The sequence below is a fragment of the Polypterus senegalus genome, chromosome 14 (genome assembly GCF_016835505.1).
Source record: "Polypterus senegalus isolate Bchr_013 chromosome 14, ASM1683550v1, whole genome shotgun sequence".
NCBI classification, from domain to species: domain Eukaryota; kingdom Metazoa; phylum Chordata; class Cladistia; order Polypteriformes; family Polypteridae; genus Polypterus; species Polypterus senegalus.
Window position 1 is genome coordinate 5701138 of NC_053167.1, and position 15859 is coordinate 5716996.

At 37.1% G+C, this 15859-nt stretch overlaps 1 protein-coding gene across 1 annotated transcript in view; it reads left to right on the forward strand.

The window, feature by feature from the left end:
* psmf1 (proteasome inhibitor subunit 1) overlaps positions 1 to 15859 on the forward strand; it is a 53154-nt gene that overhangs the window by 27183 nt on the left and 10112 nt on the right. Inside the window, exon 5 of the mRNA XM_039734823.1 lies at positions 14610 to 14663. Within this exon, the coding sequence (XP_039590757.1) occupies positions 14610 to 14663 (54 nt within the window). The remainder of the gene's footprint in view (positions 1 to 14609; positions 14664 to 15859) is intronic.

Consider the following 15859-nt stretch of genomic DNA (forward strand, 5'->3'; position numbering starts at 1 on the left):
AGTATATGAACTGCATGGAGGATTTGTTTATTGTACTGCAGGCCACCACAGCAAATACAATGTGGCACTGACCACAAACAATCCATCCATCCATCCATTTTCCAACCCGCTGAATCCGAATACAGGGTCACGGGAGTCTGCTGGAGCCAATCCCAGCCAACACAGGGCACAAGGCAGGAACCAATCCTGGGCAGGGTGCCAACCCACCGCAGGACACACACAAACACACCCACACACCAAGCACACACTAGGGCCAATGTAGAATCACCAATCCACCTAACCTCCTAACTGCGAGGCAGCAGCGCTACCACTGCGCCACCGTGCCGCCCACCACGAACAATCACCAGCTCCAATTGCTTTTTTAAACTAGAATGGCCTAATAATGGGTCATCTTTCATTGATCCATCCTTCTCTTTAGGGGCTGATGACCAGGCTGATGACCACACATGGGAAGTGATGTGATACGAAAAACAAAAATTCTGAAATGCCATGTTGTCAGACCGATAGAAGTTATCAGTGACTCTTAATTGTCTATTCTATTTGTGTAGGATGATCTTTATGTTGGAGCCTTTTTACTAGCAAGTCAATTCTTGGTCTCAAATGACTGGCATGTCCTGGTAATCAGCTGACAAATGGTTTGAGGTCAGCACAGTTTCCTAGTTAGACAAGTCCTGATATCTCTTTGTGAAGCAACATGAAAAAGACAGTGTTATGTTAAGTCACTGAAGGAAAGAAAAAAATACTAAAATGTTTTTCCCAGGTTTTCTTTCCATTCTTTTGCCAGTGTTGACTAGTAATATGATCAGTAATACAATTTTATGTTTAGGATTGGAATATAACAGTGACTCCAGCTGTTTGTGGGTATGTGAATCTCTTTTTGGTCTGGCAATTAAGCACATCAGAATATATAATTGCTTAAATGTTTCCTATAATTATAGTGTGGTCAGTCATTGCTTAAAGCTTTCTTTATTTTGTTTGGCATGCAGAGTGATTATTTATCGTAACTATTATAGTTTGGAGCTTGATAAAATTTGATTTCTTCCCATTATATTGGCTTAACAATTGAGATTTACTGTATTAATTATTTTAACAAGTTTTTGGACTGTTTAGCAACACTACTTCAGCAGCAGCAGTCTCCTCATGTAAATTAGCAAATGATTTCCTTAGTAACAGAAGTTTTAATAAGACAGGACTGAAAGCTTACACTGGCCTGATTTGTGGGTTGTCAAGAACAGGAGGGCGGATTGGTGAAGAGACATTAAAGCTGCTCAAAGGCAAGGGTATTTCAGAAAATGAAAAATCTTTGCACTGGATTGGTGTCAATATCCTTTTCTTTATCTTATTGCTGAAAAAAAAGTAAAACCACCTAAATAATCATGATGAAGAAACCGAGACTGAGACACATTTATCTGTGATAGGCAATGTCATTTAATATATTCTATAATGAACTGTGTTCTGATTAGCCATTTGACCTACTGAAGGTCACACAAGTCAGTTCAGCACCACCTCCCTCCTACAAGGAATCTTCCATTATCACATCTGCAGTGCCGACAAGACTAAAGGCCACTGGCTGTTGTGTTTGTTAAATCTGATAAATGTAATAAATCATTGGATCAAGTAACTATTCTGAACCCAATCTTTTAGCTTTTTCATTTGTACCTCCACTTATTATAGTTATTAGGAGTTTTGCCACATGTATATTTTTTATATATACGTCTTTTAATAAAATGGACAATATAGTTTTAGGTGCAGTTCCTGATGCCTCCAGTCTTGGAAATTTGCAAGTCTACATATTGTAAGTCATGCTCTCAGACAGGCTTCTTTTGTTACTTAGTTGTTTTTGGATGGTCAGCAGTGTCTCATCTGCACACACATACAGTATGTTAAGAGGATAACTTGCATATATGCAATGGCACTGTACGAGAAATATAGCAAAATTTCAATGGTGGTGGGCTGAATGAGGTGCGTAGGTGGAGGTGGGAATGTGGAACATGTAAAGTGAGTGAGGCAGATCTGGGATGCTGAATTAAAAAGGTGTAAATGGGAAAAGCTTCCATAAAACAAGATAGCTGATGGTACTGAAATTTTGAAAGCGGAACACACATACATCCCATCATACAATCTGTTCTGAGTGAGCTCAAGTTTTACACCAGATAACAAATGCTTTCAGACGAATTTTGTCTAGAAGTCAAAGCTGTTTTCCCTTTGTCTTACCAGGTAGTATGCGACTCTTAGAACAAGAGGACATACAACCTAGTGGTTACCAGCTATCTGTCAACCATCTGAATCCTAGTAACTAAGGGGATAATGGAACGTTTAAAATATCTTTGTTCATGTGAACTGCATGAAAGACTGTGTTCGTTGATTATCCTTTTTGTTATGCCTTGCTTGAATAGGTAAACTTCATAAGTTGTCTTTTTCATTCTGTGTGTTGACTCCAAGGTTTCCTCCAAGGACACTTGTATCCCAGACACCAGCACCAATTAATTATTTCCAAAATTTTGGCTTGTCAAGTCTCCCTTTTCAAACAAAAATATGCAGTATTTACTATTTTTATCTCAACTACTTTTTGCAGCTTTCTTTAGACACTATCACTCCAACTACACCATTAGGTGCTTTCCCACAGCAGGAACCTTTTTCAGGGACCAGAGAGTTTTTAGAAACTCGTAGAATTCCTGCCACTGTTTGGATGAACTGGGTATTAACCACAACACCAAGCAATATCATGAAAAATTGAAAATCTAAAGGGAGACTACAAAAAATGAAAGACCATGGTAGTAAAACTGGTTCTGACAGTAAAATCAATAAATGTATTTTGTATGCAGGATGATATGCTTGGTCACAGACCAGCATACTCTGGTCCCTCAGTGAACTCTTGATTATTCCATACTTCATATTGCATCAATCTTCATAGCTACCTCATGTGGGTTTGGGGTAGCCCCCTTGATCTTTGCACCACAAATCTCCTCTTTGCACATCATATATTTTGCATAATATTTAACATTCCTGTTGTGCAGTGGTAAAACAACACACACAAGTGGCTCAAGGCATACATCGTATAGAAACTCATGGGTTCCTGAAAAAAAAAATTCCTGCGGTGGAAAAACACCGATTGTCAACACTGGTCCCAAGAAAGTCTTATGTCCTTCACTATGCCTACTAAGTGTTCTTGAATCTTTTCTTTTCCTGCATAGAGCGTACATCTTCTAGGCTTCTTTACAGGACCATCTAACCCAGTTTTACTTTAACACAGTGCACAATGTTTACAGTCTTCTGCACACCTACTTTTGCTCACTGACTCTATTTGGAGAATGTATCACAGAAGTGCAGTACTGCTGCCTCTTGAATCTTGGGTTCAAATCCCCTGGGAAAAGCTTTTGTGAAATTTGAATATTTGTGTGATGTTTTCTTCAGGTACTTTGATTTCACTCTCACATTCCAAAATAAACGAGTATGCTCGAGTGATTGATGATCTCAGTAGGTCCCTGTGAATGTTTGTGTTTTTGTAAGAGTGTGTACTGTGATAGACTAATACCCCATCCATTGTTGGCTCCTGCCATGTGCCCAGTGCTGCACATGTAGGATTCTGACTCCACAACCTTTAGGTGGATTGAGCCAGTTTCATAATTACAAACGGATAGATGACACTTTCTGTTTATTGTGTCACTTTATGTACCTAAAAACTCACACAGAAACTATAGCAAATGGGAGAAAAGAGATCTTCATACACAGTTTTCATAAAAATGAATGGCTAATTGATGTTACAGATATGCAAACGGAATGGATGTAATTAGACTTGATGTTCACTGCAGTCATTATTTCAGTTTTACATACTATGTAATTTCACAGTGCTAGGATTTAATTGGTGTGATAGCACATGATAGAAGTGCAATGAAAGAACAAGATGGAAAGGGTGTAAGAAATTGATGAGGGATAAAATTGATCAAAAATTTGAGGGAGATTCTTTTTTTTTTTTTTAAACAAATCTGCCTTTGGGAAAGGTGGATATAGCTTATCTTGGCAACCTGGGCAAGACATGAAAACTGCACACAATCTTTTTACTGAAAATTCATTAAGATTGTTAACTTGTAATCCTCCTACAGGCATGTGACAAGAGTACAATATTAACAACAGACAACAAATAAAACACAATATTAATTTTGATTATCAAACGATATATGTAAAAAAAAACACCCATACATTTTTTGTACGAGTGGCCAATGAGTAGCATTTTAAGCTATATATAAATCTAGTTGTGTAAACTAATGCTTCTGTACCACATGCTGGAATGGAAGTGGGAGTAAGGTTCATTTAGAAGAAAGCTTATGTCTTTAGTAACGCTGTTAGCCTTTCTGAGGCAGTGTGTGTTACATATGTTCTGAACAGAATCTAACTGTATAACAGGAATCTCCATAGTGCTTGTCTGTCCTGAGCTGAGCTGGTCTCGTACCAAGCTGTAATGCAGCCATTGAGGACAGACTCCACTGTGTACCAGTAGCAACTGATGATCACAGATGGAGATATCTAGGCTTTCCACAGACACCTGAGCAAGTAAAAGTGCTAATTATTTGTCTTAACGATAGCCAAGATGTGTCTCCAACTGGGTGAGGATTTTGATTCTAAATATCATTTGGAAGTTTCTTTTTTTAGCTAGGTTTTTAAAATGTTTAGTAAAGGTAAATCATTGTCAGTATAAATTGGCTTGTCTGTTCATCAGTTCTTTTGCTATAGAACAAAATACAGTTCACCCGATTTTATAACACTGCCACCACAAATAATTATTCTTCTACCTCACTTGCCTTTTAGCAAATTTAATATTAACCTTTTACACCCAAACTCAGGCTTTCTTACAAATTGTGTCATTGTCATTTAGTGGAAAGATGTTGTTAGTGGCAGACATGCGGTTTACTTGTTAGTCAGTGTACATACAGCAGATAATTAAAGCACTTTGTACAGATTTGCATCCTCAAGAAGCTAATGCTACGCATTTCTGGACCTTTTATAGGCAAAATTGGGATCATGTTGTTTCTTTTTTTATATAAATCCTTTAGACATACAGTTCAAAGTGGGGTTATGAACAGTACTTATTAGTTCCTAAACCTTCACTGCAACAGTTTTTGTTACACATTCTAGATCGCTTATATTGTGGTGCAAATGTCATAAACGAAAATGGAAATTATTTTTAAAGATAGTTGATATTTATTTGCATATCAAAATTCTATATAACATTAGAATTAATATAAATAAATATTTATTCAACAAAAAGTAACAAGATTTCTAAAAAATATTTTCATACCTTATGAGGCAAGTTTGGCACCTCAGCCATTCAATGATTTTTTTTTTTTCTTATGTCCACTACCAGCACATCTGATTCAAGTAATGATGAAGAGATTAGCCAAACCACAGTGTTATTACAGTTTAACAAATAACTGAGTGCCTGCGACGTTAACTACAAATACTAAGCTGCCGTATGGGAAAGTTTTATAAACAATTAAGTTAGTACATTGATATGTATAAAGTCATAGTTAAGTATTAACAAGGTTATAGTCAGTGAGCAATAGCTTGCCAAACCAGGTTTTCAAGGTGTGTACAGGCGATCATTAAGAAATTGGAAGAAACCAGGCAGAGTGAAGACATAAAACACATGGATAACACAAAACGTCGTCTCCATTTGGTGAACTGTATGTAAAGGTCACTATCTTAAACAGCAGAAGGAAATTAAGGGAAGTGTTTACTTAGCTTCTGGCAGAGTCATCTGGCCCAAAGGTACACACTTCAAGTATGCAAAGCAGTTTTAAAAGAAATTGTCTTGAAGGATGCAGATTGCGGATGTCTAGCAGATATAAAATCATTCTGGTGAAGTGACCTGTAGATTAGAAACCTTTCATGTGGATAAATAAGATGCAGAAGAGAGTGTAGTACATGAAAGATCATAAAGTATAGAGAGATAACCTTTGGCAGAATGTCTTTGTGAGAATTGAGAAGTACATCAATGCTTGTGTTTTTGCCTTGGATTCACACCCCAAGCTATCTCAGTTGACACATTTGCACTGTGGTCCACTGCAAACCTGCAATGTCTTGGCCTCAGAAGCAGCTCGTTACAGCATGAAGTAAAGGAGATCTCCTAATCTCAGACACATGGAGAATGTTTCTAAGTGCCATAAGCAGAGTGATTCCTGTTGACATCTGCATAGATGTCTACGAAGCACCCATCTTTTCTACATAGTAGCTCCGGACATTCTGCCTCTTCAAAGTGAAAATGAGGCATAATTTAGTAGTCAAAGTTTCTAAATGTGTCCAAAACAGAAGCAAAGCAAAATGAATGTGACAAAATAATACCTGTGTAACCTGTATGAGTAGTAGTTCATCTTGTTTGGAGTCTAGGCACCCAATATGCCTGGATAACCAGATGGATCTTTCTCTTAGTAAGTTGACTAGTCTCTGATCCATTGTGGTCTTTGGTTGAATGAAATGGCCGAAACATTGGGCTTCTTTATCAGCCTAATTTATGCCAGTCTTTTGCTACCTTGATGTACCTCTTGGGCCAGTAGGGATGTGTGTCATTAGGTAGGCTCAAGTATTTATGATCTTTTGTCCTGGATAAATGCTTTCCTTGGCTGTTTTGCATTTCAGATATAATAGTGCAACAACAACATAATCTATACTAATAAAAGGCAAAGCCCTCACACACACTCACTCACTCACTCACTCACTCACTCACTGACTCATCACTAATTCTCCAACTTCCCGTGTAGGTAGAAGGCTGAAATTTGGCAGGCTCATTCCTTACAGCTTACTTACAAAAGTTGGACAGGTTTCATTTCGAAATTCTACGCCTAATGGTTATAACTGGAAGGTATTTTTCTCCATTAACTGTAACAGAGTTGAGCTGGAAAGACGTGGGGCCGAGTTTCGTGTGACATGATCACGCCTCCCACGTAATCACGTGACCTGACTGTCAATGCAGTGCGTAGAAAACCAGGAATACCTCCAAAAAGCGTTTAAGAAAACATGTATTATATAATTGAGAAGGCAATGAAACAATAAGAAGCGAGTGAGTGACATATACTACCATATTCATGAGTGCTGCTACCTCGGAAAGAAAGCAAGGTGTAAACCTAAACTTTAAATTAAGTTCATAGACAGGCTACCGCTGGCATTTCACATGCCCACAGGTAATGCGGGATACAAGTTTAATGAGAGGACGCAGGATATAAACGAGAGTTTTGATCACTTTGTAACTAAGTTAAAATTGTAGGTGAAGGGGTGTGCTTATGCGAATTCCGAGAGACTGTGTTTGTGGGGGATTGACAGTTAAGGCGGGTGGGGGAGTCACGTTATCATCTCCTCCCATTTACCTCATTTCGCTCTGAGCTGAGCTCAGTTAACGCCGTCTTTCGAAGAAACTTCGTCAGACTGCCACCAAATACTCACAGAAAAATCCACAAGTTAATCACACGCTGTCGCTAGAGTTTCTCCACACTGAATCCTCCAGGCACTACTTACAAAAGGTCACATTGACAATCGTGTTACATTATTTTTAAAATCTTTCCTTTTCTTAGCACAAGCACAGCTGAGAAGCTTCGATGCATGTGCTCCATAACGCTGTAAAAAATAATGCATTTAATCACACTTTGCATTACAAGCAAAGGGGAGCTTTTGTCAATGCATGATTTCCTGGTACACCGATTACATTGATCAGCGCATCCCGATTCATTTTACCCTCGCACCACCTTAGTTTGAGAAGAAGTATGAAAAAATATGAGGTTAACATAGAAAACAGATCACCAATTCAAGCTTTATGAATAATCGATTCGCCATCAATAATTGTTTTGGTAAAGCCATCCTCCTTCCATTTTATAATTTTTCCGCCACTAGCCATGATTAAATGAACGGTAAAAAAGTAAGAGCAAAGCGAGGGTGACTTATTTAGGCAGGCATATATATGACAGCAACACTCATGACAATGTCAATCATGTTACGTTATTATTAAAATGTTTCCTTTTCTTTTTCATTACTTCTTTAACACACTACTTCTCCGCTGCATGGCGCGGGCATTTTGCTATATATATATATATGAATGACCTCCAAAGAGCGCTGAGACTTTTGATATCATGAACGTGTCTGCAAAACTGGGGTCTCCTGCCCAGCAAAAGTCGAGCAGCCAGCGCGCGCATAGCTGTGCCGGCCTTTGAGACGCTGACTGCGCTTCTGCCTTAAGTCAAAGTGAGCACTTTTAATTTTTTTCATCCTCCCCCTGTGCTATAGCCCAGACAAGTGCAAACACGGGACCCCTTTTCTACACCACGGCAAAATAATATTAAGGCTTTCTTTTGCACGTATACGATTATGAGGTCCTCAGCTCGGATTATGAAGACACGCACAGGAGTGGAGGACTGACAGTGCCATCACAGCCGATTAATGGCGGGGACGTTTTACCAGTCTACACAAGACCCACCGCGACTGTCCCCAAAAGGCGATCATAACATCAGCGAACACATCTCTATACTATATAAAAGAAAAGGCAACTTTCCTTTCTTTACACCTTTTTACTTTTATCCCAAACCAAAGCCTTTCTCTTAACACTGCAGAGGACACAAAACTAATTTTCTTTAAATGCCGGTAAGGCACATTACCAGAGGCACAAATTTGAACATTCACATAGAAAATGTAATTTCAATGTACCTGTACTTCTTAAAACGTTAATGTTTTACTGTTTAATAACTTATAGACTATAATTTATTATTTTTCCCTTGCACTCAGTGACCAAACCTACACACACACATATAGACACATACAAACATACACACAAGTATATGTATGTGTATATATATATATATATATATATATATATATATACACACACACACATATATATATATATACAACATACACACATATATATAATTTGTGTGTGTGTATGTATGTGTGTGTATATATGATGTAGATAGGTATGTGTGTGTATATGTACAGTATATAGATATGTAGATATGAAGATATGTATGTGTATATATATGTATATATATATATATATATATATATATATGTATGTATGTATGTATGTATGTATGTATGTATGTGTGTGTGTGTGTGTATATATATGACAGCAGCAATCCAAGCTGTGAGAAAACAGTAAAAAGGAGGCGTGTCAGACGTCGTGGTACATTTTCTGATGCAGCTACCGAAAACAACTTTGTGACGCTGCTGCCAAATACACAAAACAATTACTTTGACAATCATGTTACATTATTTTTAAAATGTTTCCTTTTCTTTTTCATAACTTCTTTAACACATGACATCGCATGCGCGTGGGTATTTTGCTATATATATATATATATCACAGCGACACTCATAACAGTGACAAAACAATTACATTGACAATCATGTTACGTTATTTTCAAAATGTTTCCTTTTCTTTCTCTTTCCTTCTTTAACACACTACTTCTCCTGCCAAGCCAGGTATATATATATATATATATATATATATATATATATATATATATATATATATATATATATATATATATATATAGACAGATAGAGATATATATGTATATAGATAGATATGAGAACAACACTCATATCAATGACAAAACAATTACATTAACAACCATGTTACGTTATTTTTAAAATTTTTCCTTTTTCGTACCTTCTTTAACACACTACTTCTCCGCTGCGAAGCGCGGGTATTCTGCTAGTTTATTTATATAGCACATTTTCATACAAACAGTAGCTCAAAGTGCTTTACATAATAAAGAATAGAAAAATAAAAGACGCAATAAGAAAATAAAACAAGTCAACATTAATTAACATAGAATAAGAGTAAGGTCCAATGGCCAGGGTGGACAGAAAAAACAAAAAGAAACTCCAGACGGCTGGAGAAAAAAATAAAATCTGTAGGGATTCCAGACCATTAGACCACCCAGTCCCCTCTGGGCATTCTACGTAACATAAATGAAACAGTCCTCTTTGGTTTTCTTACGGAAGGACTTGAAAATGATGTTCACGTTGACTTCTGCCTTTTAATCCATCCATCATTGTTGGAGCATCATGATGCTTTGAGTAGGTGGAGGTGGCGCAGGCCACCACCACAAAGAAACCGGAAAAAGAAACAGAAGAGAGAGTAGGGGTCAGTGCGATTTTAGAGCCACCATGAATAGTTATTATGATAAATTGAACATGGTGATATAAGAGGTCTAACTTTAGCTATGTTTCTTAGGTGAATAAATGTTGTCCTAGTGATCTGATTAATATGCAATTTAAAATTTAGATTACAGTCAACAATTACCCCTAAGCTTTTTACCTCCGTCTTGACTTTTAATCCTAATGTATCCAGTTTATTTCTAATAGCCCCATTGTATCCATTATTGCTAATCACTAAGATTTCAGTTTTCTCTTTATTTAACTTGAGAAAGTTACTATTCATCCATTCTGAGATACAAGTCAGACATTGTGTTAGTGAATCAAGAGAATCTGGGTCATCAGGTGCTATTGATAAGTACAGCTGTGTGTCATCAGCATTACTGTTGTAGCTCACATTGTGCCCTGATATAATCTGACCTAACAGAAGCATATAGATTGAGAAGTAGTGCATACACCTTCCAGCCAGAGAAGCCACATTAAACTTAAGGGATCAGTTACTGTATACATAAGTAAACAGTTTCACATTGGTGCATTATGATTGTCCTGCTGTTCAGTACTTGGCCTCCCAGTAGCACTGAACAAATACAGATATTAGTTAGATTAGCTGGGCCTCGTGGTTCACTGCATAAGCATTTATCATTTTTTACTAAATTATGCCAAATTTAGCGTGCTGTTGGTGGATTTATTCAAGTTGTGTCAGTTATTCTGTGCTGTCTTGGTCACCACTCCTCTCATATGCTCTCAAGTATAATACGTATGAGTAGTCTGGGTAAGGGTATGAATTAAGCAATTTCCTTTGTAGCATGCCTTGCTGACTTAATTAAAAGACAAATTCCATACTGATGTGGTGTGTTCTCAACATAGGATCAATGGAATGCTTAATTCTGTTTTGTAATGTACTTGTCCTAATTTTCTTTCCTAATGTTTCAACATGGCTTCAAGGTCACATCCAAATTAGAAGCTGAAGACTGGCATAGGTTAAAGATATCTAGTAGTCCCTGCATGGCAAATCACAAAGAGCAGTAGAAATGTCTGGCTATGAATAATCAATGCTTATAAAAGCCAAGCCTTTGGTATCACCGACAGATATAATGTTGTTGAAAAATGCTGCCTCACCGATGCATTGCTATCTTTCTTCCAGTCAGTCTTCTTCTTCTTTCGGCTACTCCCATTAGGGGTTTCCACAGCGGATCATCTTCTTCCATATCTTTCTGTCCTCTGCATCTTGTTCAGTTACACCCATCACCTGCATGTTCTCTCTCACCACATCCATAAACCTTCGCTTAGGCCTTCCTGTTTTCCTCTTCCCTGGCAGCTCTATCCTTAGCATCCTTCTCCCAATATACCCAGCATCTTTCCTCTGCACATGTCCAAACCAACTCAATCACGCCTCTCTGACTTTGTCTCCCAACCCTCTAACTTGAGCTGACCCTCTAATGTCCTCATTTCTAATCCTGTCCATCCTCGTCACACCCAGTGCAAATCTTAGCATCTTTAACTCTGCTACCTCCAGCTCTGTCTCCTGCTTTCTGGTCAGTGCCACCGTTTCCAGTCCATATATCACAACTGGTCTCACTACCGTCCTGTAGACCTTCCCTTTGACTCTTGCTGATACCTGTCTGTCACAAATCACTCCTGACACTCTTCTCCACCCATTCCGCCCTGCCTGCACTGTCTTTTTCGCCTTTCTTCACAATCCCCATTACTCTGTACTATTGATCCCAAGTATTTAAACTCATCCACCTTCACCAGTCAGTATTTATCCCTAATCCAAATATTCATTGTTGAGCCCAAGGTTTGTGTACATTGAAAATGTTGTATTGGCCCACTTGGTCTGTGTCACACTTTGCAGGTTGGTTTAGCTACACAGCTTTCTACATATAATAGACTCACCTGTTATGATAAGGTCACATCCAAAATGTCTGGAAAAAAAGCTGTCCGTTTGTGGCTTGTATTCCTTGAGTATTGACTTGTAGAATATGCTCGTCCAGAGGATTTAAAAAACATTAAAAAGTTTATTTGTTATCCTATCTGTGACTGCAGTCTGCTGTATTAGGAAGGAGATTGTGAGCAGTATTGCTGCCTTCCTCCCACAGTCAACATAACCATAAGAATATTTACTGTGCACATCTTCCCTAGTGATTTTTTTCTCAACTATATTAAGTGTCCTATCTTAGATTTATTTGTTGAATCCTTTAGAAATTTTAATAAGCATATTTAAACACAAATAAGCCCATGTAATAGAGTTCCAGCCGTGTGAATTACTTTCTTCCACTTTATTAACTGGCTTGGTAATGAGGTATTCTTCATCATTCAAACATAAAGTGCTTTATGAGTGTGTCCATTAGGAAGACTACTCTATAAAGACTGCATTTATTTCTTTCAATTTTTATGTATCACATTATTCTTTTTAAGTGGCTTCACTATAAAAGAGCTGTACAAAATGAAGATTGACTGTTTTTTAAATAAATTTCTAACAGCCCTCTGCTATAGAAGCTATAGAATGCAGTCATGACCATTTATATGGAATTCTGTAGTCAATCTGTTGCCTTGTCAGCAAAATGCAGAGTTGCAGCTGTAATTCCCGTATTCATGTTTACTTTTATATTTCATTTTTACATGATGTTACACATCAGTCACATATTTAATTGAGCATTATTTTATGGGTTTAATTAGATGGGGTCACCATTTGCAACATGAAATAATCAGACCTTAATTTGCAGTTTAATTGAAATGTGCTGATGATTTATGGGCTGGGGAGGATGTACTGTGTGGGATACACTATCCATTGTCAAATTCTGTTATCCTGCTCTGATAAATGTTAACAGGGTCAGTCTGCTGTTTAAATCATTCCTTCCTAGAATCTTTCATTCATCATCATGCTTAACTTTGTAATACGCAACATTGGTGAACGAAGATTTTCGCCAGGGAACAAAAGTTTTCAGATAAAGGTACTCCTCGTTTTTCTATTCCATACTTGTCTCCTTTGTTCATCCAAGAGTTTGGATTAAGAGCATACTCATGTAATGTGTGCCAAGATTATAACAGAACTCTTTTTTTTTTTTTTAATTAGCTGTCCAATATAATCTCCATTATCTTCTCATTCACCTAAAGAAAGTGACACATTAGTATGTTATAATTCTATATACTGAATTTGTAAAACTCTGTGAAAATTTAGCAATTGTAATTTAATACCATGTTTATTTTAAGCAGATCTTTGTTTTTGGGATCAAAAGGGTCCAGCCATTACAATATGTTGTGTAGTAGAGAGTTCCTAAACAGAAAGTCCCAAAAAGACTCAGAAATGTCCACTAGAGATGGGGGATTTGTAACAGGGGGTTGGTTAGGACACCATCAAATCCTGGCTATTAATGGGTGGCTAAACGTTGAACCTTTAGAAATAAAAAAGATTTATTTTCACAAAAGCTCTGAAAAACAGTGGAGCTCCAAAGAGTACAAAAGGCAAAAGTAGTTGCCTAAAGTAGGCAGTCCCGTAGCAAGCAGTGTCCCAATGCACAATACAAAAAGTGGTCAAAAAACAGAGAACAGAAGTCAAAATCAAAAACAGCAATAATAAAAAGAGAAACAAAAAAAAAAAAATGCCAGTACATTCATTGAACCACAAGGGCTTGTGGGTTTTCCTTGGCCTTTGGAGTGCTGAAGGCAATCCATTGATGGTGATGGGCGGACCACCCACAAAACACACAGAATATAGCAAAAAATACTTTGAGATGAAGAAATTAAATGAACAATATGTGTTAACATGTAATATGATCAAAACAGACATAAGAGCCATTCAAACCCAAGTTGTGGGGGGTCCTGGCTGAAACAATAAAAAAAGAACTTTCCAGCTGGTTTGGCCAGTTTATGGAAGGGTGTTTTAAAACTATAAAGGATTTTGATAAAAAAGGAGCTGATATTCATAACTCCTATTAAAGTCCTGGAGGTAATATGGCCGCTAAAATCATCTATTAATAACAGGCATGCAACAAGCAATAGGAAAGAATATGGTTTATTATACATCACTAATCTGCAGAGGGCTTAATTAAATAGCAAGTGTTATCCATGCTTCCCAAGTGTATTATTTACAGACTTTAGGAAAAAAGTCGTATATTTTAGAATAATTGAGTCTCTTTTGTATACATTAGCTTTCTTGTGCAGCTTGGAGCTTCTGTGAAATATCATGGGATCAAATGGAACCACTTATCATAAAATTCAATTCAGTTTGGTTCAACTCCAAAATCATAAGGGAACTGGTCCATTCTGAATACATCAGTCTTTTCAAATCCTAGAGTTTGGTATGTGAATAATTATGCATCTTGTGTCAGTTGCCTTTTTATCATTTTGTTGGGCAAATAATGTCTTAAAAAGCTCACTTTCAGCAATGCATAAAATTAAATACAAATGTTAAAATGGATAAAATTAAAAGATATTCTTTCTTATCAGACCATTGTTTTGTTTTTCAGGCCTGATCCCATGGGACCATTTGCAGTTGGGGGATCTGATCTGGACCCTTTTGGGTAAGGAAAAAAGGATTTAATATAAGAGAGTTTTGCAAATGTTTTCAGGAGCTGTATATTTGCAGCTGGATTTTGTAATTCGTTCATTTTTGGGTTCACCGACAAAAGCGCGATAGACATATGTGCCCCGACAAAACCGCAACGGACAGATGAGCACCGACAAACCCACTAGCTGGTTTTTGACAAATGCGTGCCGACAAAATCGCGAGAGAGGCCAAGAGAGTGGGACGCCCTTGCTGCAATTCTTCCTACGTATGCAAGGCGTGATCTTAAGGACTATCTGCGTGCCGTGTTGATGGCATGCCGCGTCTCATAATATTGACTTCTAAAATAAACATTATTATATATGCTTTAAACTAGTAGTTCATATTTAATGAAACTTTTCGCGATTTTGTCTGTGCGATTTTGTCGGCGTGCATATGTATATCGCGCAAATGTCGGGTCACACATTTTTGTGCATGGTTATAAGTTTATTTGTGTTATTTATTCAATTAAGTGGTAATCCATGTTTTTAGGATTGTATTTGTATGCTCATATTGACTTCATCTTTAGACTACTGTGTATTCTTTTTTGTAAGTTAAAAGACATCAAGATGTTGGCAGAGTCACTGATTGTTATGTACATTTACACTATGCCAGGTATATAAGGACACTGATTTGATATATGGATTTGAGATTAAAGGTGCATAGGAAACAAAAGTACAGAATGTCACCTTTAATGTTAAATTTATGTAGTAATTTATCAAGAACAGAGGGTCTCAAAGTCAAGTAATTAAGCAAGGTTAAGTTTGATGAATTTTTATTAGAATGAATGTATGTCACATGGGAATAATTTTGTATTTTTTTAACTGGGTTTTCAAGATTTTTGTGATTATTTTTATTTTGCATTTCTGGTTAGTTAACCTATTATTTACTATTGAGGACATTAGTTGATTATGGCGCTGAATTAGCTGCCACCTTTAAACATTCAGTGTCATTTGCCCAGGTGTCTGCTCTGCTTTTTGTTCATTGTCATTATTAAGACACAATTAAGGGAGAAAACTACAGAAAAAAGGCACATTAATAGGAAAACAAGAAAACAGAGTTAAGGATTTAAAGTCTATGCAAAATACAAATGTTTCTGTTTGTCTTCTAAACTAAAAGTACAAATCAGACTTCTGTGCTTTTCTGAATGCAGAGTAAGAGAAGATGAGAAAG